At 59.3% G+C, this 22,299-nt stretch overlaps 2 protein-coding genes across 2 annotated transcripts in view; one reads left to right on the plus strand and one right to left on the minus strand.

The window, feature by feature from the left end:
• The window catches only part of Stx18 (syntaxin 18), an 85,139-nt gene extending 82,765 nt beyond the window's left edge, over positions 1-2,374 (plus strand). Inside the window, exons 10-11 of the mRNA XM_042670310.1 lie at positions 1,062-1,142; positions 1,843-2,374. Coding sequence (XP_042526244.1) covers positions 1,062-1,142; positions 1,843-1,938 — 177 coding nt within the window. The 3' untranslated portion in view covers positions 1,939-2,374. The remainder of the gene's footprint in view (positions 1-1,061; positions 1,143-1,842) is intronic.
• A 673-nt stretch (positions 2,375-3,047) lies between these two features.
• Nsg1 (neuronal vesicle trafficking associated 1) lies at positions 3,048-16,881 on the minus strand. The gene is made up of 5 exons (XM_042670284.1): positions 16,814-16,881; positions 16,375-16,530; positions 13,061-13,177; positions 5,976-6,086; positions 3,048-4,248 (listed from the first exon to the last, which is right to left on the minus strand). Exons 2-5 carry the CDS (start codon positions 16,501-16,503, stop codon positions 4,048-4,050), a joined length of 558 nt encoding a protein of 185 aa, XP_042526218.1. The 5' UTR covers positions 16,504-16,530; positions 16,814-16,881; the 3' UTR covers positions 3,048-4,047.
• Between the last annotated feature and the right edge of the window lie 5,418 nt (positions 16,882-22,299).

Here is a 22,299-nt window from a genome sequence, read left to right on the forward strand (position 1 = left end):
AGGATTGCTGTAGGGTTCAGAGGTGCCTGCAGAAGCACCTGGCCTGGTGCAGTCTGCAGCGTTAGGGGAGCTCAGCCACCCTGCAGTGGGCCCACGCCTGCGCGGCTCTTCTGCCTACATTTCTGGAAGCGTTTCTTTGGGGCACCCTCCGCTGTGGGAGGGTTTGAAAGTCCACATTTTTCTGGGTGGCCCCAGGAGAGCCTGTGTGTGAGGCTGCAGCGTGGGGCCACTTGAGCCGTGTGACATGGGCACAGGCCGCACCTCGACACGGCCCAGGCCCTGGGCTCAGCCCTTCCCCGGCTGGCTCCTCCTGCCTGGCAGGGCTGGCGCCGGTGCTTCACATAGCTGGAGCCGGAGATGCTGGCGCACAGGGCCTCACAGCTCTCACGGGAGCACAGCCCCGGGCAGGGCGGTGAGAACGGTGCCGCTTCCTGGGCCGGCAGCCGGCTTGGAGGAGTCCCTGAGGATTCCGTTGATGTCAGGACTCTGCGTCCGTGTCCCGGGACAGCTGCTCCCCCCACACGCAGAGGCACGCAGCCTGGGGAGGGGTGCCGGGGAGCCGCCGCCCCACCTCCCCAGGACCAGGAAGTGTTTCTTGGGTTTTCATCTGCGTGGTGGGTTCGTATCACACACCCCACAGGAGTGCGGCAGGGTCAGTCCATTCAGAAGAGAGCGGTGCTGGCCCACGTGGTCTCCAGCTGTGCAGTGGACATGGCTGAGAGGGGGCCAGCGGGACCCCCGAGTCCCTCCCGCCCCTCCAGGCTGACAGGAGCCCTGTGCTTGGATGGTGACTGCCATCACCCTGTCCCGTGGGAGACCGTGACCTCCGCTGCTCACGTGTGTGGAGCGCCTCCGCCCCACGCACTGTTTTTGAAGCAAGCGCGTGCTTACACACGTGCCGTGCTGAAGGGGACAGACCGGGGCGCCCCGGCGTGTGGCCATCCGCGCAGCTGCTCCTTCGCGGAGCCTTGTCTCCCCTTCCTAGAAGCGGGGTGCTGTCGGCTTCACGGGCTCTCGTCAGCAGAGAGGAGGGCCCGCGGCTTTACCCTTTCCCTCCGCAGGAAGCCGAGATCGACAGCATCCACCAGCTTGTGGTTGGGGCCACTGAGAACATCAAGGAGGGCAACGAGGACATCCGGGAGGTGGGTGCTCTGAGCCCCGGGAGAGGGGAGGGAGGCGGTACCTCTGGATCCCAGGTGGTGCGGGGGGGGAGGGGGGGGGGAGATGGTACTTCCGGGTCCCAGGTGGGCAGGAGGAGGGGGGGTGCTCCCAGGCTCTGGGAGGGGGGAGAAGGGGTACTCCTGGGCCCCGGCCGCAGCATTTCCACTGGCAGGGCGGCCACAGCCCGATGGGGCGGGCCCAGGCCACCCCTGCAAGTGTGTGGCCCTGGGGTCGCAGTCAGGGCCGGCCAAGCGGGGCGTGGCCAAGGACACAGGTGTCCCGGCAGCTGCCCCACCCCCCCCCCCCCCCCGCCCGTGGTGGTGCTGAGGTGCGGCTCCTTGCGCTCTGAGGAGCAGTGTGCTGAAGGCCCTGGCCGCTGCTGTGCGAGACCCCAGGCCCGCTGCCTCGTGCCTCTGCCCCAAGCTCTCCCCAGCCCGGCCTGGCCCGGCCCGCACGCTGGGATGTGTGTGTATGCCCTGGGGGATGGGGCAAGACCTCCAGGGTTTGGGGCTCTGCAAGAGGCAAAAGTGCCACCTCCCTGTCCCCAGTGGGGCTCTATCTGGCCCCTCTTAGTAAGCAGGACAGCAGTTGGAGGAGGGCAGCAGCAGCGCTGTGGCCAGGGGGAGGGCGGCGCGGGGAGGGGGGCGGCGCTGCGGTACCCATCCCTCCTCTGCCCGGCAGGCCATTAAGAACAACGCCGGCTTCCGCGTGTGGATCCTCTTCTTCCTGGTCATGTGCTCCTTCTCGCTGCTCTTCCTCGACTGGTACGACAGCTAGCTCGCGGTGGCCGAGGCTGCACGCACGCCTCAGACACAGCCGGCACCCTCGGGCTCGGTGCCAGGGCACGGCTGTGCCAGGTGGATGATGGGAGGGCAGCGGCTGAGACAGACAGGAACCTCACGGGAGGGAAGCCGAGGAAGGCAGCCGCTGGAAGCTGGGAGGCACAGGACTGGAACGTGTGGAGGTGGCAGGGCCATGTGGCCAGCAGCCTCTCTGCTGAGGCCACGTAGGGCATGAGGGGCCTGTTCACCCTGCGCACCGTTGGCTCTCCTGCCCTGCCCATCCCAGGAGGCTCAGGCAAGACCCCAGCTAGAAGCACCCCTCCCAAAATGGCTGTCTCTTGCTTCTGTGGCTTCTTGCTTGCCCGAGTCCCTGATTCCGAGTCGGTGTCGTGGAACAGTCCACGTGAATGTAATAAATGTGACTCCAGCCAGTGTTGTGTCGTTGGTTTGTCTGCACTGGGGCTCTGAGGCGCAGCCCACCCTCTGCCTGGCCCAACCCCAGACGCTGCTCCCAGCATGGCCACCTTCCTGTGTTCCAGGAAGGAAGCAGGCCCCAGAGGAGCAGCCCTGCCGCTACCCCTGTGCCGCACGCTGCCCTCCTGAGAGCGGCCACAGGCTTACCCAGGGGTAACCGAGAGCGTGTGGCCTGTGGCCCGGATGACCTGGCATCTGGTGGGCAGGAGCCAGCTCCCATCACCCCCAGCCAGACGAGTGTGTGAACAAGCAGTGCCCAGGGGCCGCGGGCTCGTTACTTATTTACACACACTGAGATGTTAGAAGCTACGTGGGAACGCACTGTAACCAAGTTCACGTCTGCTAAAACACACGGCTTGCCAGCCCACGTGTGTGCGGTCATGTGCAGGACACACTGGGCACACCTTTGTTGCCCTTCGTGCATTCCTGCCAGACAAACGCGCCCCTGCATGGGCACGCCTCCACGCTGCCATCGCGCGAGACCTGTGCCGTTCAGCACCCTCAGGGAAGAGCAGCGGGACCAAGGTCCCCGGCACCTCCAAACCTTCCTCAGCTTCTTCTGATCTAAACAAATGAAACTCTTCGACATGTCCACCAGAAAACAACACATTCAAACGACAGGGAAGAAAGTGTGATCGCTTTTTTCCATTTAATTGTCATACACACTTGTTATCTAACTGGCAATTTTGTAAACATATACTTTAATGTCGAGATTCAAGTTGAAACATAATTTTCTTACAAAGATTGTGGGTTGAAATGTCCTACTTGCAAGTGCCACCCCAGCCCACCCCCCAGCCTCCCTGCCAGCTCCCTCCATCAAGGGACTCAGACCCGGTCCCGGAACCAAAGCTACCGCAGCCCGGCTTGCTCAGGGAATGATGGCTTTCCCACCACGCTGCCTCTCCAAACCTAACATTCATAACGAGTGAACGAAGCGGCTTCTCTCTCCCTGTGGCCACACCCCCCAGATGACAACCACCCATGCCGAGTATTGCCGCCCCTGACCCCAGCCCTGTCTCCTGCTCCCCCACCCCGTGTTCTCCCAGCCCACTCTAGGCACCATGATTGCCCAGATGCCAGAGACAGCGGGGACCCACAGACAGCGTGTTAAGACCACGCCCTTGGGGCTAAGCAGTCGACACCAGCAGGGGCACCCGGCTGTGCCACCTGCCGCTCCACACCTCCCTAGGGTGCAGCTCTGCAGGTGGCACTGGCACCAGCCGGTGGGAAGCGGGAAGCCGGATCACTCCAGTTATGGCTACGGAGTAAGGTTTGCAAACAGCAAGGTAGTTTTAGGGGGGGAAATGAGAAAAATGCATGAGTCGTGATCTTTAGTCCAAACCCCTGGCATGTCCGGTGTCACTTTCTGACCGGCAGCGGGCACATGCCAGTGGGGCGTCCTCACCGGAGACAGTGGTGGCGGAGCTCTTTAAGCAAGGCCCGTGTGTACTTGGTCTGACACCATGGGTGGTCGGCAGCAGGGTTTTTTTGCAAAGCAGCAGTAGCAAACAGAAGCGATTGCACCTTAATGAGTAACCTCTAACTTATCGGTAATTATATGTAATGAAACGTCCCGCGGAGTCCCTTCGTTACCTTCAAGTGACGCACTGTAAAGAACTTCGCCAGCTTGCTAAGCCGCCTTCTCCGCCGCTTCGGTCTCCTGCTCCGACAGCTTCTCCTCCGACAGGACCGACATCCAGGGCGACACGGAGCGGGTAATGCTCTGCTTCGCTAGGTTGTAGTGGTTGATGACGGTGTAAAACTTCTCCCTGGCGCTAGAGTCTTGCTCCGCGTAGTAGCTCTCCAGGCCCTCCGGGATGCACTGGGTGTTCTGCAAGACAAGGCAGCCGTTGCAGTTCAGGGGGTGCCATGCGGCCCTCGGCTGGCCCCTCCTTCCCCAGTAGGTCCCCAGCGCCTTCTCTGGGCTTGGGGAACCAAGCAGCCAGCCCAATGGGCAAAGGTGGCGAGGATCCTGTCCTCAGAAGCACAGCTGTGTGCCAGCCTGGCCCTGACGAAGCCTCAACCACTGGGCATCCAGCAGGTGCCACAAACCACATTTCCCAGGGACGGGTGGCAGGACAGTCGGCTTCAGCAAATAAGGTCATTTGTTTTGAAGCAGTCACTAGAAGACGAGGGCATGTCTTATGCGGTGAGGACATCCTGCCAGACGGGCTGGGGGCGGGAGGTGCGGCTGTCTCCTGCCATCTCCCTCCTACACAAGCTCACCCGGCAGCACAGGCTTGCTGGCAAGAGAGCGCGAGTGGGGCCAAAAACCCAAAGGGAAGCAGCGTGGGGTGCAGGGGCTGCGGTGGGGGCTCAGCACCAGTGGATCCGGGGATCAGGTGCCCTGAGTCTTGCCTTTGGCTCCTCCCCAATGACATCAGCCTCTTGGTCCAGCTCATCCCTGGTCCTCCCTCCCCTTTGGCTCCTCCCCTGCCCCCCAGGACCCAATCAATGTCCCCGTCCGTCTGCAGTCACACTGCTCAGTCCAGACCTCCTCTTTCCTGGCTCCCGGCAGCCTTCCAGGTGGCCCCAGGGATTGGCTCTCCTGTCTCCTTCAGAGGCCCTTGTCTGACACTCAAGATGCTGCACAGTCTGGCCATAAGCTGGTCATCTCCCGTCCTCCTGTGTACCACAGCTGGCCCCAGGGCATGGTTCCACCTGCGCTCTCCACAGGCCGGGCCACCTGGCCCTCAGGCTTGGAAGCCTGTCACCTCTCCAGACACCCACCCAGGGTGTGGATCAGGAGCTGCCTGCACCTCACGGGTTACACTGGGGGCTTCCCTGTGCTGGGGACACTCCCTGGAGACTCTCCCTTTTGTCCCTCCTGCCCCTTCTGTCCTGTTCCGCTCCCGCCTCACTTGGGGTGCCTCTGGAGGGTGCAGGGCTTTGTGGGGGCAGGATTTTTGCCTGGCTGGCATACGCCACCTGGGACAGCCAGAGCTCCAGGCACGCGGTGGCACCCAGGGTGACGGGAGGGCGGAGGGTGGCCACACGCCGTGGAAGGGGCTCTGCCAGCTCCCGGGCCGTGAATCCCTGCTCCTCCTCCTGCTTCATTCGGACCTGAGCTGTGACAAAGCCTGGACAGAACCATGTGCCATGAGCTCTGGAAAGTTCTGAACCAGACACCGAGTGGAGGGCCACGAGGACCCCAGCACGGATGAGCTTCCCTCCGCAGGCCACCCCTCCCCAGCTTCCTCTCTAGTTCTCAGCCCTTCGTCCTGTGTCCCACGTGGGCTCTTCTGTGCCCAGCACAGCCCCAGGCACAGCTGGCAGAGGAGCAGCAGACCATGGCAGCAGGCCTTGGACACCCAGCCTGCTTCCCTTTTCTCCCCAGGCCTCGGCTCCCTGCAGACACAGCTCAGCTCCCAGGACCAAGTCCAGGGGTTCAGTCCTGTGGGACCCGCGCACCAGGCCCTCTGCCTGCACACTGGGCTCCCCAGCCACCCCTTCAGCAAGGAGCCCTCTGCAGAGCGCCACCCTCGCTGCGGGGCCTCAAGGTGAAGGGAGGGAAGAACGGGAGGGGTTGGGCAGGTGGGGGGAATGAATGGGGTTTACCTTGAGGACAAACCCGTCGGGGCAGGCGCGGTCATACTTGTACACCTTGTAGACCACCAGGAAGACGACGCAGGTGAGGAAGGCCAGGGCGAAGAGGACCAGCACGGAGACCTGGAAGAAGAGGCAAGGACTGCCAGGGGGCTGGCAGGACAGACAGACAGGTGCAGACAAGCGCGCGCATGCGCACGCACACGTATTGCAAGAACACATGCAGGCTCTAGAAGAGGCACCAGGTATCTGGGAGGAGGCAGCCACTGAGGCCAGGGGGTAACCAGATGGCTGTTGAGCCCATTTCCGTCCCTCACCTGATCTATGCCACCTCCAGTTTAGATGGGCTGCTTTATTCCAACCTTGTTCAGAGAGCTCCAGGTACAGATAGGATTTTTTTTTTTTGGTCAGTTGTAGGTCTTGAACTCAGGGCCTGGGTACTGTGCCTGGCTCTTCAGCTCAAGTCAAGTGCTCTACCACTTGAGCCACAGCACCACTTCCAGTGTTCCGGTGGTTTTGTGGAAATAAGAGTGTCACAGACTTTCCTGCCCAGGGTGGCTTTGAACCGCGATCCTCAGATCTCAGCCTCCTGAGCAGCTAGGATGACAGGCGTGAGCCACCGGTGCTGGCCAGATATGATTTTTGTTTAGGAAGCCGAGGTGCGGACACAGCTCACGGGCAGCTCCAGGGAGGCCAGGAGGAGCCAGGCATGGAACTCAGGGCCCAGCATCTGGTCCAGGACAGCCTCGGGGGCGAGGCTGCCTCCCCTCCCAGCCCCAGCAGCCAGGGCCTGCCGAGCCGCTGGGACCACTTCCTCGGCCACACACACAAAGCCACAGTCCCCCAGGCAGGCACTGGGGGCTCTGCTGCTTCGCAGGCCACCAGAGAAAACAGGAGCTCATGAGGACCCCTGAGCCCTGGCAGCCTCAGGAGCCCGGCCTCAGTCCTCTGGGGACCGCCGGGCCTGTGGTTCCTGTCTGAGAAAGGGGCACATGGGCGTCCATAGGGCCAGGGTGCTGGGTCCTGGGGTAACATTACAAGTGAGAGTGTCCCCCTCCCAAAAATGAAGTTGCCCTGAAGTCTAAGCCCAGACACCTGTGACCATGGCCTCATTGGAAGTCAGGCTTCAGGATGGATTGAGGGATCGCCAACGGCGTCCGTCAGTCCAGGAAGGCCCCCTGGAAGAGGGAAATGTGGACAGAGAGCGGGGGAGAAGGCCAGGCCCGGAGGGACACAGCCACAAGCACGCAGCCCCCAGCAAAACGCCTTGGTTTCAGAAGGAAAAGGATTCTCACACAGGTTACACAAGACAGACCCCACCTGCCTTTCTTTAGACCAAGGCTTCCCTCCTTCGGAACAGGGGAGGGCCGTGACGGCCAAACTGGACATTCATTCCCCCCCAGGTGACCAGCTCTGTTGTCACTTGGTGGTCACCCCACCCTGCAGGTGAGACATGCCACAAATGGAGCCATCTTGAAAATGTGACACTAGGTGGGAATCCAGATCTAAACGTTGCACATCACGTGACTCCTGCCAGACCGGGGACTTCCATCCCCAGGGACAGACAGGAGGAGGGGCATGGCAGAGGCAGCTTACTAGGCTCGGGACCTCTTGTTTAGGGAACATGAAAAGGCCCTAGGACTAGACAGTAGGACAGTAGCACATCATGGAGGCTGTTGAACTGTCCGTTCCACTATTCCCGCAGTAGTTGAGCTACAGCCTTTAGAAAATAAGCCAGAGGAGGGAGGCAGAGGTTGGAGGATGTCTCGGGGTGCCGGGGATCCTTGTGGGACAGGAGTGGTGCTGTGCAGGGGTCAGGCAGTGGCCGCAGGCGCTGGGTGGACGGTGCATGGCGATGGCCCAGCCTGCCGGCTGCTCGATCTGTCCTCCCTCGGGGGCGGGGAGGGGGCCTGTTGGTTAATACAGTCTCCCTACCTCCAAAAACAATCGAGAAAAGATGAATCCTGACATCTCTGTGGCTACAGTACTAAGTCCTCTCAGTAGCCCAGACAGACGAGAGTGTTCAGACACGGGCTCCCCTGCCCCCCCCGGGCAGCGCCCCCATACCACCACCCTCATCCCAACACAGCACCCCTCCACAGCTGGACCTGGAGCTTGTGGATTCCGCAGACGCTGCTACCGCTGACCAAATCCCACAAGACACAGAACCGCTGACCATAACCGCTGTCCAAACACCATTCTAGGATCTCAGCTACCAGGGAAGATTCCCCCCCCCAACACACACACACACACACACACACACACACACACACACGCACAGATGCACACACACACCCACATTGCTCAATGCTAAGGAGTGTCGCCATTCATAAATATTTAACAAATGCGTCTTGGAGCACACCAGGGGATTATTAGAGAGGGTGGAAGATGGGCACCCGGGAAGCTCAAGGTCATTAAGATGTGAGAAAAAGAAACAAACCACCCACACAACCTTTGTGACAGGAAGCCAAGGGACACCTTGCTGCAGCAGCACTGGCAGGCTCCAAGGACTAGACAACCAGATCTCAGGCTGCACCTCCCCCCCAATACTCCCCCAGAAAGACATCCACAGGGGAAGACTGACCTTGGACTCTCACCTAGAGACAGGTTAGGGGTGTGGCCTGAGCTTCCTCACCCTTAGCTTAAAGGCAAAGCTCAAAAAACAATCTGTTCCTCTCCATGCCCACAGCCTGTATGTGGCAGGATAGGGAACCTTCCTGAACCTGCCTTATGCTGCACCCTGGGTCTTCCAAGATTGGGAGGGCGGCACTCAAGAAACAGCACCCCACAGCACAGGACCATGCTCTGCACAGTAATGCACGGCTTAAAAACAGGTCTATGCATAGTTCATTTGAGAAACAGCTCGGCCCAGGCTTATTCTCAGCGTCAGTACACCTCCAATTAATTAAATGACCGCTTTCCTCCTTGTCATGAGCCACATCAGGAGCCTAGACTTTTGGCCGCCAAAGGAGTGATTCATCCTGCCATCCCTTGTGTGGCAGAACGGTACAAAGCCTTTCCCTCCACCAGCTGTTACCTAGCAACCAACCTAGCAACCTTGTAGCCAAGAGATTAATCCTCCCTTGATAATCATAAAGTAACATCCAAAAAAGATGCTTTGTCTCAAGGATGCCATCCAAAGGAATATAAAGAGGAGGCTCGTGAACTACACAAATGAGAGTGTAGAGGACGCACTGTTGACTTGTTGCTTCCACATCGGGGAGACGCAGAACGCCTTGCCTCCATTCCCACACACACAGCTGGGAAGCAGGCATGCAGAAGCCGCCAGGTCACCCAGGCCCAGGAAGATGTCCTGGCCCCCCACCGCTGTCATTAGCCTCTGGTGGAAGAGGAACACACGGCCAGAGCCAGCTGGTCCTCCACGTCTAACTTCTTGTTCCTCTCACCACCTCGCACCCCAGTTTTCACAAGGAGAGGCCTCCATTTATTTATTTATTTATTGTCAGTTATGGAGTTTGAATTCTAGGCCTGGGCACTGTTCCTGAGCTCTTTAGCTCAAGGCTAGCACTCTACCACTTGAGCCACAGAGCCACTTGCGGTTTTCTGGTGGTTTGTTGGAGATGAGAGTCCCATGGACTTTCCTGCCTGGGCTGGCTTTGAACCATGATACTCGGATCTCAGCCTCCAGAGTAGCTAAGATGACAGGCTCGAGCCACCAGTGCCTGGCTTGGCCCCCATTTTTGACCAGCTGATGCTTAGCATTGGCTACAGGCACCTTTTGTGCAGAACTCAGGAATGACAGAAATATCGCTGGGCAACAAAAGACCAGCAAGATGCCCCAGAGAGACACGCACTCAGCATTCCAGCCTTCCTGATCCTTCTTGCACTCAGGCTCAACACTGCCCTCCAGCAGAAAGATGCCAAACCAGCAGACACAGAAGAGAGCAAGCTCACAGGCACCTTGCCAGGGCCAAACCTCAGACCGTCCCCAGGCAGGCGGCGGTGTGGCACCATGGAAGGTTCCCCGCCCTCTCCACGCTGGCAGCTGGCAGCGCGTGGACCCTGGGGCCGCTACGTCCTGATGATGATTCTGATTCCTAAAGGCCTCAGATCTGCTGACAGTCCTGATCAGTTGTAAGGCCCCAGGAAGTGGCCACACCAGCAAGCCAACCCCGACCGGCACCTGGAGCTAGCTTCTGCCCCCCCATTCCTGCCTGTACCCCCCTGGCTCTGGGGCCTTGGGCTGGTCACAGAGGACCCTGTGGAGACTACTCCCCACAAATGGCCCAGAAAGAAGGCCCGGCTGGTGAGCTGCCTGGCACTGAACTTACTCAACAAGCTACAGGCCCCACAGGGGGCCTGGGAATCCAGCCAAGCCCCCTCCACGGGAGGCCGGCAGCACAATTAGTCATCCATTTACTTATCAAGCTGTTACTGAGCGTGCATTAAGCACCAGAGATGGCGCGGAGGCCCGGATGGCGGCTGGCACGGGCTCCTCTGGAGTGGGTTGTCGGCACACACAGTCCCTGCACTCCAGTCTGGGCCAACCTTCTTGTCTCAGGGGAATGCTCTGGCCTAGTTTTCATTCCAAAGTCAGGCGCCTTTGCTGCAAGAGACCACCGCTCTGGGCCACGCCCAGAAGGAGGCAAAGGTGGGTGCTGCCCAGGCCCTCCGAGGATGGCTCCCAAGGGAGGACACCTGGGAAGCCAAGGCACAAAGCGAGAAACAAAAGGAAGAGAAATGCTTCCAGAAGTAGGCACAGTAGTAGGAGCCTGTAATCCTGCCAGTCATGAGGCTGAGGTAGGAGGATCTTGAGTTTGAGGAGCTTGGAAGACCTTGTCTCAAAACGTGTACACACACACACACACACACACACACACAGAGCCAGGAAGAAAAAAGAAAACACAGACAGGGAGGTGCTGGTGCGCAGGCCCGCGCAGGGCCAGGCTGCTGGGCGGGGCAGGAGAAAGGCCTGAGCAGTCTGGGACTCATGGCAGCTGTCAGGGTGGCAGCTCCCAGAAGGGCTCAGAATCCACGAGGGGGAAAGGGCATTCAGAAGGACCCAGGGCCGAGCCTCCTCCTGCAAACCTAAACCAGGTTACCTCGGAGCCATGGCCAAGAGCAGGCTGCCCAAGTTCTGGCCTCTGCCTCAGTTTCCCCTCAAGGGTTCAGTAGAGGTGCTAACAGCGCCTTCCTCAGGGCAGACGTGGCGACCGATGTGGTAACCAGCATGAAGCGCAGGAACAGTCTCACCCGAGCACTGTGTCCTAACGAAGCATCTGGAACAGCACAGCGTCAGAACCCTGGACTCTGGAACCAGAGATGAGGTGAACCCACGCTGCGCCCACCTGAGACTCAACAACCCCATCTGCAAAGGCGCACTAACACCCCTGCAGGGCAGTGCGCAGAGCAGCCCCTGCCCCCGGAAGCTCGGAGCACTGCACCAGGGTCTGAGCTCTTCCCAGGCCTTCTGGTTCTGGGCATCCGGAGCCAGGTAACTGCACAGAGTCCCAGGCGTGGCTGCCAAGAAAAAGCCCTGGTGGCAAATGTGCGTCACCCGTGCCTTAAGCGAGGGACCTGGGGACCTCCTCCAGGTGAACGTGAGGGAAAAGCACAGCCAGGGACACCAGAGGGACACTCGGCAGGTGGAGGGGCTCCTCAGAGGTCACACAGCTCCCTGCTCTGCGGGGACCTGCAGTGATACAGACCGGGGTGAAGGCAAAGGTCAAGTCAGGCCCTCAGACCATCAGACCACCTTGACAACAGGACAGATGGGCAGTGTTGGCAAACGAGGCCCAGGCTAACCTGGCTAGCATGGAAGAGGGGGTGGTCCTGACCATGAACCTCAATCGTGTGCCAATCTACAAGCCGGGAGCCACCAGCACACACACACACACACAGCTCCCACCACCTTGACCTCCCAATCTGTAAAAAGGCGCAATCTCAACAGTAGTAGGAAGAAGGTTTCGGGGAGGATCAGATGTGCTAACACAGTAAAGGCTGCCAGAGACACAGAAGACGGTGACACCCTGACACCCCCTGTGCCAGGCAGGCTTGAGGAGAACAGAGTGACGGCAGGAGGCGGCAGTTATAGCCAAATAAGCCCTGGCCTTCCCCGCTCTGCAAAGCCTTCTGGCTCTCTGGCTTATCCTGTGCCCAGTGCATAGAGTGATGCCCAGGCCCGCGGTCGGTACGCCTCAGATGATCCTGAAACCAAACGGGAGACAATGGTATCCAAGGGGCCCAGAACCTGCAGAGAGCCTGCGCGCCCCACATCAGCAAACTGCTCACCCATCCAAGTAAGGGGACTGGAGAGCCAGCCGGACCGCTGTCCAGAGCTGACAACCCACAGACGTCCCTCGGCTCATCCTTTTGAATCTGCGTGACACGTACCGTTTGCCCTTCCCCCACGAACTTCTCAAAGACAACGGCATAATCCCAACTTGTTCTTCAGTTGCTGCCACCTAGAGACCTCCCACCCAGACCAGCTGGGGCCCAGCCCGGTCAGCAGCCACTGCCCTACCCCATGACAGCTGGAAGCTAGTTAGGACAGAAGCTGAAGCCGGGGCTGGGTGGCCAGGTAGCTGTGGTATACAGAGCTGTGATCGCCTGTGCTTGCACCTCCCATCCATGGGATGGGGCATAGGACAACCCCACCGCCACCGCCGCCGCCGCCACCGCCGCCATATGGCTGTCCATCCGTGAGCTCTCATAGGCCCAGGGCTGTGAGCCCCGTCTGGCACGGAGCAAGTATGGCCGGTTAACTTTTAGCATTGTCTGCTTCCTTCCGCAGCTGCTAGGTAAATATTTTAACGTGTGGCAGGTACATTTCCATGTTTATAAGCTTCGTCTAAAACAAAGCTTGTGGCTGGGCCCTCCCTGTTTGTAAAAACAAATGATACATCTTTTTTGTTGTTGTTGTTGAAGATAAAAGAAAACTGCAAAGGATTAAATCCACAAGGTTAGCGTCTAGGTGGGGAGCCGGATCTGGGGTTTGCACAGCTGGGCATCCTCAGCCTAGATAAACGTGTCCCGCCCTGTTCCTGTCCCTCTGCGGGTCATCTCTGCAGCCCCTCGGACACCCTCCCCCCATGCCCCCCAGGAAGCAGACGCCAGCTCGGCCCCAGGCCACTCACCTTGAACCTCTCGGTGACTCCCTCGGTGATGCTGACGGTGAACTCTGCTATCTTGGGGGAGCGCGCTTTCCCTTTCTTGCGGTCAGGTTCGTATTCCGTCTTGGTTTTCACCACCACCTAATCAGGGAAACAGAGGCAGCTATCAGTGGTGAGCCCGCTGTGCTCAGAAAACATCTGCCCCATGTGCTTGGGCTCGGGACTGTGGGGTTCAGTCACTACCTCCAAGAGCCGCCAGGGCTCCTGGGAGCTCCATGCTCGGTGCCTGCACACGTGGACAAATGGCCCACTCTGCCCCCAAGAGCAGCTGCTCCAGGGGGAGGCAAGTAACAGGAGCCAAGGCCATGCAGGTATGGGGTCACGGCAGGGGCAGCATGACTTGGGACTCCTTCTCCAGTGCTCCTCCTACCCGCTAGAGCCACAACCTTGACCTAGGTGCAGGGAGCACACCCCTCCTTTCTCAGACACTACTGTGGATCACCCACCCCATCTGCCCAGCATGGTCAGAGCAGACCCCAACACACTGTCCAGTGCATGTCTCCAGGACTAGCAGAAGGAGCAGGAGGCTGGTGTATGAGCAAAGAGCCCTCTGTCCCACGTCCTGCGTGGCTCCTGAGGGTCCCCCGCACTTGTTCCTACCTCTCTCCTTTGTGAACTGTCAACTGGCTGCCACCCCTCCTCCCCATGGGGTGCTCCCAGCCTGGCCTCCCTGGCTTTGCCTCTACCTCTGTCCTCGCTGACATGAGGGGTGAGAGGGTCACACGTCGCTAATCCCCAAGCCACACACCCCCAGCGCAAGGGCCCAGAAATGGCGAAGGCAAGCAGCTCTCCCGTGATCGCCCACAAAGGAGACACCACAGTCCCTGTCAGGGGACCAAGGGCAGAACAAGACCAGCAAGTCAGGACACTGAGTCCCATGTGGGCAGCTGGGACCCTCAGGCCAAGTTGTGGCCTGTAGAGTCATGAACAGGAGGAGGAAGAGGAGGAGGAAGAGGAGGAAGAGGAGGAGGAGCAGCAGGAGAAGGAAGAAGAGGTGGAGATGGAGGAGGAGGAGGTGGAGGAGGAGGAAGGATGGGGGGAAGGTGGCCTGAACCAGCAGGTGACCCTGGACTTATTCAGCAGGTCGGATGGACGTGTCATTCGCAGCCCCCATGTGGGCCAGCATGGACGTGTCCACCCCTTCCACGCGCCACCCACCGGCTCAAGTATCAAGTGGGTGTCACCTGCTGTTCCTGAATCCTAAGGACATCTGTGCAGCCATGTGACCTTGAGCACACGCTGGGCCACCTGGAGCACTCCCGGGAACTGAGAACAAGGCTCGGGTGCACACTGCTTATCTCACTGGGAGACTGAAGAAGGACAAATCCGTGGCCCCGGCCTGGGCCCATCGTGGGGACCCAGCGACCCTTCTGGTACTGCACTGCCAGGAGCAGGCTAGGTGACCTTGGGCAGGTCCCTGGCACTCTGTGCCTTCATCTCCACATCTAGGGGATGGGGCAGGCCATGGTGCTTCCCTCCCAGCACTGTCAGCATCTCAAGGGAGTGCCAACCTATGAACGCACAGAACAGCGCCCCGTAGACTATGAGTCCAAGAACTTGCTGGGTACCACTGTTCCCGACTTCACTGCCAGACCTGGGACTGCCCATGTCCCTGGGGCAGGTGACGCCACCTCCCTGAATACGGACTGTGAACGCACTGCCCCTGTGTGGGGGGAGGGAGAGAGAGGTGTCCCACTGTGAGCATACCCTGAGAGAAGCACTGCCTGGAGAACTGTCACCTCTGCGCTGTGACCTTGGCCGTGTCCTGCAGGTACGCTGACCCTCCGTCTCCTCATCTGCTACTCCAGCTGCGGGCCCCAGGGGAATCCTTTCCCAGGAGCACCCCCATCAGCCACGCCCTTTGTTTCCTGGGGGGGGGGTCTCTCAGGGGTGGGAGACTGGGCTCATTTCAGACCCACCCAGGCTTCTCCTGGCTGGCCAGGATCTAGAACCTGCCTGCAAGCTTCCTCCTTACACAAGGCAATCGCACTTCTAAAGTGGAGCAGGCTGGGAGAGAGGCGGCCCAGGCCCGGCAGAGGAGAGCACTTAGCACAGGTGCTGCAGCGCTCCTGGCCAAGGCCAGCACCAGCCAAGCAGCTGGGGCACCCAGCAGGCCAGGCTCTGCTAAGGAGACAACTCTCACACCCACACAGGGAGAGGGAGAGCAGAAGCAAGGCCTCCCATAGCGCCCCCTCCTCCTGGGAAGCCCAGGATAGAATAACAGCACCCCCAGAGCAGCCCCACACCACAGGTGTGACAAGTTGAAACATCTCCAGTGAGCCCCCTCCCTCCCTTAACACCCCCCCAAAAAAACCCCACAGATTATAGAGTTAAGGGATGAAGACACTGCAGGGCTGAACAAGTCTCTTGGCTCACCAAAGGAAGAAAGACCCAATGCAGGGGCATGCCCTGCCCCGCCCCCTCCACCCCTGCTGGAGGTCAGCACCCAGGAACCTGCCAGAACAAACGCAAAGCCCTGAGTCAGAGCTGCTTCCTTCACCAGGGACCTAATGAGACAATACATGTAACAACACTTCGGGGAATCGCAAGAGAGCTCTGTGTGTGTGTGTGTGTGTGTGTGTGTGTGTGTGTGTGTGTGTGTGTGTGTAACAGCAGGAGGATCAGATGGGAAGCTGTTCATGATCTGAGTGTTGCCACGCCATTGTGTGGATTGTGAACGGAGGGATTAACCTTGACTGTGAATGCTGTGAGACAGCATCCTCTCCGGACAGCTAGCGGTCCACTGGATGCTGTCCATGGTGGAGAAAAAGGAAAGCCTTACCTTCGGCACTGTGTGAGCAAAAAATACAAAAACGCTGTCGGGAAGGGTGGGGTGCACATCTGCCCCCCCCCCCGCGCTGGCTCAGGGTGCGCGACTCACAAAAGGAACAAAGGAAGGAGGCCGCGGTGAGTGAGCTCACACGGGGCCGAGAGGAGGGAGGGCAAGGCGGGAAGGCCGCCGGCCCCGGCCTCCAGTGCGCCCGCGTGCGCCCGCGTGCGCCAGGCTCACCGCCGCCGGCCTCGGCCCAGACCCAGGAGCCCCTGGCAGCAGCGACGGGAGGGGCGGGGCCCCGAGGAGGCCAAAAGACTCCCGCAAAAACAATCAAGAGCCGCCGAGTCCCCAGCTCAGGACGAAGCTGTGCAGGCCGAGCGCGTGCCGACCCCGCGCGCGCCCCGCGCGCCCCCGGCCGCCCGCACGCTGCGTTCCTTTGTTGCGGCCACCACCGCCTGGGATCCCGGGGTGCGGGTGCGCGGGGCGGGGGGGGGGGGGGGCTCACCTTATCCGGGGGCGGGAACTGCAGCTGATTGACATCGAGGGGCGTCATGAGGGGGATGGTGTCGAAGCCATCCTCCAGCAGCGGCTGCTTGGTGCCTTTCTCCGCGAAATTGTTCCCCAACTTCACCATGATTTCCGCGAGACCCGAGGCTGCCGCCTGCGCGGGGAGAGCGGGGCGGGAGTCGGCGGGGAGCCGGGGCGCGGGGGGCGGCGGCGCCCCACCCCGCGGGTCCCCGGAGGGCCGGCGCGGACGCGGCGGTCACAGCCCGGGGCGGAGGGGGTGCGCATCCCGCAGGGCGTGTCGCCCTGTCCGGCCCTCTCCAGACGCGGCCCTGGTCCGGGGAAATGGGGCGGGGTGGGGTCCCCGCCCTCGACCCTCACCCCCCCCCCCAGGGCCCGGAGGGCCGCGGCCCGCACCCGCGCGGCCCGCCCGCACTCACCCCACGCCCGGCTCCGGCAGGTCTGAGCTCCGAGCGCGCTCCGAGGCTCCGCGTCGCCCGCTCCCGCGCGCAGCAATGGCGGAGGCGGCGCCGCGCGGGGCCGGGCGGGGGAGCGGCGATTGGGCTCGGCGGCTCCCGCCTCCTCCGCGCCGCCTCCCTTCCCGCCGCTCCCGGGGGCCGGCGGCGCGCGGCGGAGTGCGCGAGTGGCCGCGCGGCTGCGCCTCCGCCTTGACGCAGCGCCGCACAAAGGAGCGCGGGGCTGGGGGCGGGGGCCTCCCCTGGGACCCCCCCGCCCCCGCGCGCCCCCCGCCCCCGCGCGCGCCCCAATCCCGGGGAGGCCCGAGCACCCCCTCCCCCCGCCATGGGAGGCGCGGGCGGGGGGGGCGAACCCCGGGGCGGAGGCTGGGGCAGCGGGAGATGCGGATGGAGAGAGGGGAAGGGAGATCGCAGAGATGGGGCGAACCCCCAGAGGCGGAGGGGGGCGGGCGGGGAGGGGGACCAGGACGCGGTCGCGCCCCTGGGGGTCCTGAAGGACGGTGATGGGTTGGAGGGGGCCCCGCACCTGAGCGCCCCCTCTCCGCCGGGCCGGCTTGGGGAGGGCGCCTCCTCACCAGGGGGCACACGTGGGACAGCAGGACATATTTTCCGGGGAGGGGGGCGGCACGCTGGGAAGCCCTCGCCCGCCCGGGGCTGGGGTGCCGCTCGCGTGCATGCGCGTGCACAACGGGGCTCCCCGGAGCCCTGAGCTCAGCACGCCGCGTGGAACAAAGCAAGCAGGGAGGTTCGCGTGGTCTGATCGCCAGAGAAAGCGGGGACCGCTTCCACCCCGCAGCCCCCCCGGCCTCTGCGCCTGGGGTGGGCCCCTCGGATGGTACTCATGCAGGCCAAGAGGAAGGAGGAGCCCCAAGACAGAGGAGCTCGCTGGGCACCGCTCATTCCCCCATGGGTTGGGGGCAGGAGGGGGGGTCGCTGTCATAGCTGCCGGGTTAGGGCGCTGTTTTGCTACCAGACTTCTAGCCTGCCCTGCCTGCAGGACTCCCGCCATGGAAACCTGGGAGCCAGGCCCACCTGGGGGTGAGGGTTGGAGCAGGAGGATGGGCACCGCCCTGGCACCTGGCACTGCGCCGAGGCCGTTCATGAGAGCCTGAGCCTCGGCGAAGCATCAGGAAATCCCAGGGAACAAAGGGTCGCTGGTGGCCCAGAGACAGCCCCTGCCAAGCCTCGAACCCCAGGCCCAGTCCAGAAACCTGGTCTGGGCTAGATTCCCAACTCCCAGGAAGAGACTTCCAGCGCAGCTTCAGGGCCCTCGCTGGCCGGGTCTCCTCCTCCAGCAGGTGGAACTAGTCTTGCAGGCCTGGCAGGGCCTAGAGTCCTCGAGGGGCTGCTCCAGGCTGGCCCAGGGAGGCCAAGGGCCCCCTTGAAGTCATCTCTTCCACATGGGGTGCCTTCACCCACAGGTGAGGAGGAGTCCTCAGAAATCTCCCTTATGCTGGCCCGCTGCATCCTGGCTTGCCCCAGCTGGGCAATCTAAGAGCCTGACTCCTGCGCAGTTTGCAGATTCCATCAAGCCTGCCCGCGCCCACGCACACACACACTCTCTCTGTGGTCTGAATCCCACCAGGAGCAACAAAATAGGGCCTCTCCCTCTGTTCCAAGACTTCGTCAAGAATCCACGTTATCCCTGAGAACCACAATTCTCCTGTGTTGTGTGCTGCTTTCCCAGCTGGCCGGCTGGGAGGCGGCCACAGGCCCTTGGCCCTTCTGTTTCCCCTCTGCTGATTGCATCTGGGCTCTGAGGAGGGCACGAGTAACAATGCACAGGACACCCACACCCACGGGGAGCTGGGAACAAGGGTTATCCGTGCCTGGGGGGAAGCCGAGGGAGAGCAGACCGGGAGGAAATCCTTCCAGGGGAGAAAGGGAATGCGCCAAGGCAGTGTGTGTAGTATTAGCTTCTGGTAGCTGCTGGAACAAATAGCCACACGCTTGGTGGCTGAAAAGAAATGTATTCTGTTACCGTTCTGGAGGTCCAAAGTCCAAATCCAAGCTGTGGTCAGGGCCTGTGCCTCTTCAGACCTTGGTGATTCCGGGCATCCCTTGGCTGGGACCACATCCCTCCCATCTCTGCCTGTCCATTAGTCCAGCCACAGCATCTTCCCTCTTCCTACATCTCTCTCTTTTCTCCCAATGGACTCAGGACAGTCTTGGATGCTCCAGAATGAGGCCTCAACTCTCCCTCCATCGCCAGACAACAGAGAGCCACTCTGCCACTCAAGGTCAAGGTCACCGGTTCCCAAGGGGAGACCTGGGCAGATAGTTGGGAGGTGTCCCTCCTTGCTTCCGCTCCAGCCAGTGTCCTACACACACACACACACACACACACACACACACACAGAGCCTGTGGAGGACAGGTCCTTAGCCAGAATGCCTTCCCCACCCTCCTTGGCCATTTGGTGAATTAATGGTCACTCTTCAAAGCCCAAATCCAATGTCACCTCCTTTTCGAACCTGGCCTCTCAGGAGTCTGGGTGTTTCTATCTCTTTCTAGACCGCGAGCAAATCCAGGCAGACCTGGATTTCAGTGTCTCCTGTGTCTGGAACAGAGCCTGGAGCACACTGGGTAATCGGTTGGATTGGCACCCACAAGTACCTTTGGCATGCTCAGACACTTGTACACAGGGTGTGAAATCAGGCGCTGAGTAGGAAAGGAGACAGTCCCATTCAAAGGCGAGGCAGAGTCGGCCCTGATGTCACTGCGACATCCTCTCAATGTAACCACAGAAAAGCTCATGTCTAGAAAATTCTGAGCATTATTTACAAATATATAACCTAGACACAAAAATATGAAATAGTTCCTAGCAATCCTTGGAGTTCTAGTTACTTCCATGCTCCCATGCAAAGGCGGCACCGCGCCTTTGGCCCCGCAAAGCTGTCAAGAGCTGGCTCAGGAAGCAGCCGGTTATGTTTGTTTCTTTGTTTATAGCCATAGGAACTGAGCAAATACTATTATGGGGCCCAGAGAGATTTGTAGACCTATTATATATTTAAACAGAATTGTATGCGTTATGCTTTAAATTTGGGAGGGAGGGAGATTTGTTTTGTTCTTGTTTTACCTTATATAAGCTTAATTAACCACTCTGCAATTGCTAATTTTCCCAAGTGATTTCTAAGATCCATCTCCCTCTAGCTGTAAGGCCTGCCCTCCGGAGGGAGGAAGACAGCCCCGAAAGCTCTGGTCAGCCACCCCGCCTGCGCCTCGGTTTCCCTTCCTGTGCATGGGCAGGAATGTCCATCAAGGTGGTCTTTTTCCAGCTTCACTGTCTGGTCTGAGGGACGATGACTTTTCAAGTGCTTCTCATTTGATTCCCGGTTTGGGATTTGAGATCAGAACCCTTCAATTCCGTGCGATTGATGGGGATAAGTCAGCAGATGCTGATTTATTTTCTATGAGTTAACAATCTCCAGGCTGCTGGGAGCTGGGCAATCCTTCTGCTGCCTTTGTCCTGTCTCCCAGCAAATGTTCAAACCTGCCTGGCCCCCAAGACAAGCACATAGATGCCAAGAAGCACTGCACCTGTGTAGCTGGAGGAGGGAGAGTGGGTGGGGGCCGGGGGGGGCTTCCCGGGACCTTTTTTTTTTTTAATTACCTGACTTATGTAACTGTAACTCCTCTGTGCATCAGCTAAATAACTAAGTAACTAACTGCATAACAAAAAAGAACAAAAAAGAAATAGAAATGTGACTCAGCACTATAGTACCTGTCCATCAAGTAGAAGACTTTGAATTCAAGTTCAAGCACCAGCAAAATATTAAGTAAATACATAAATGAAATGCTGCTTATAAGAAACACACCTTAATGTAAGGATAGAGAATCGTTGGAAGTCAAAATGTTGAAAAATAAATACCAAAGGAAAACTGGCGAGTTCATGAAAATGTAATGAGGTAAATCTTTTTTTTTTTTAATTGTGAAAATACTGCACAGAGGGGTTACAATTACATGGGCAAGGTATTGAGTACATTTCTTATCAAGCATTATTACCTCCTTCTTTGTTTCCCCTTCCCATCCCTTCCCATCTCCACCCCCCCCCCCCGCGCCCCCCCAAATTTGCAAAGTTCGTTTTTTGACATAACAACTTGTACATCTCATTGTTGCAATGGGTCCACCTGTATCCCTATTTAAATGATTTGTTTTTTCCCTTCCCCTCCACAAATTATACCAACATCAAATACAGTGAAAGCAGGGGTTATACCGTGAGGGAGGGACCCACAAAGCAACAAAGAAATCATCTTATAAATATGTTAGAAACAATCGCAAAAAAGAAAAAAACATTTGAATACTTATCTTGGGGTTCATTTCACCTAACATCAACTTATCTGACCTTTACTGCTTGTCTCAGATATATACTAGTTATTGCAAATAATGGAAACCATGGGACCTATGTTTCTTTGGGCCTGGCTTATTTCACTTAATATAATTTTTTCCAAGTCTTTCCATTTCCTAACAAACGGGGAAATGTCATTCTTTCTGATGGAGGCATAGAATTCCATTGTGTCTATATACCACATTTTCTTGATCCATTCATCTACTGAGGGGCATCTGGGTTGGTTCCATATCTTAGCTATGGTAAATAATGCTGCAATAAACATAGTTGTGCTGGTAGCTTTAGTATGGGGGAGTGGGGGGGTGGGGGACTTCCCGGGACCTTTTTACAGGGGAGGAGTCAACTTCTAAAGCTAAAACTCCACATTGGTTGGCCTGGGGGAGTGGAGGGGAAGGAGTCCAGTGCCCAGCCAGTAAAAGAGAGGGTGAAGCACCCCAGGTCCTTGCCTCCATTTTGTTCCTGGGCCAGCAATGGCCTCTGGCTGCTCAGCAGAGAGGCAGAGCCTGTCCCTGGGCTTCGGGCCTGTCCCTCCCCAAGGAAGCCATAGTGGTAGGGGCTCTCACAGCAGACCTATGGCTGGCCACCAGAGTGGCTGAGCCAATGCGCAAGATCACTATCAATGGAGCCATATGAACCAGATGCATTAGGGAACTGACTCTGTGATCACGGAGGCCAGAAAGGGCCTTGACATCTGCAGGCCAGAGACCTGCAGTGCCAGGAGCCCGGCTCAGCCCAGTTCTGAAGGTCTCAGCCCCAGGGAGCAGGTGGTGGACTCGCCAGAGAATGCAGTGGCTGTCTGGCTTTCCCCACCGAGGTCTCCGCTCAGCTCTCGGGTGATGCCACGAGGCGTGGGTGGCACACGGATGTCCTGGGTGCCCGACTGTAGAAGAGATGTGAAAGAAGGTGGGAGCAGGGCAGACGTTCCAAGAACTTAGTCCAAGTGGGGTTCCAAGCCGAGCAAGCCCCTCTCCTTCCTCCCTGCCCTGTGTGCTCACTTCTGTCCCCCCTTTCTGGCCCCTAAGTTCCACTTAAGCCTCAGTGGAGGAGGAGGAGGAGGAGGGAGGGCATGACCCTGAACCCAAATATCAACTCCCTGGTCCTGAC

The sequence above is a fragment of the Dipodomys spectabilis genome, unplaced genomic scaffold (genome assembly GCF_019054845.1).
Source record: "Dipodomys spectabilis isolate Male_0828 unplaced genomic scaffold, ASM1905484v1 ptg000532l, whole genome shotgun sequence".
NCBI lineage: Eukaryota > Metazoa > Chordata > Mammalia > Rodentia > Heteromyidae > Dipodomys > Dipodomys spectabilis.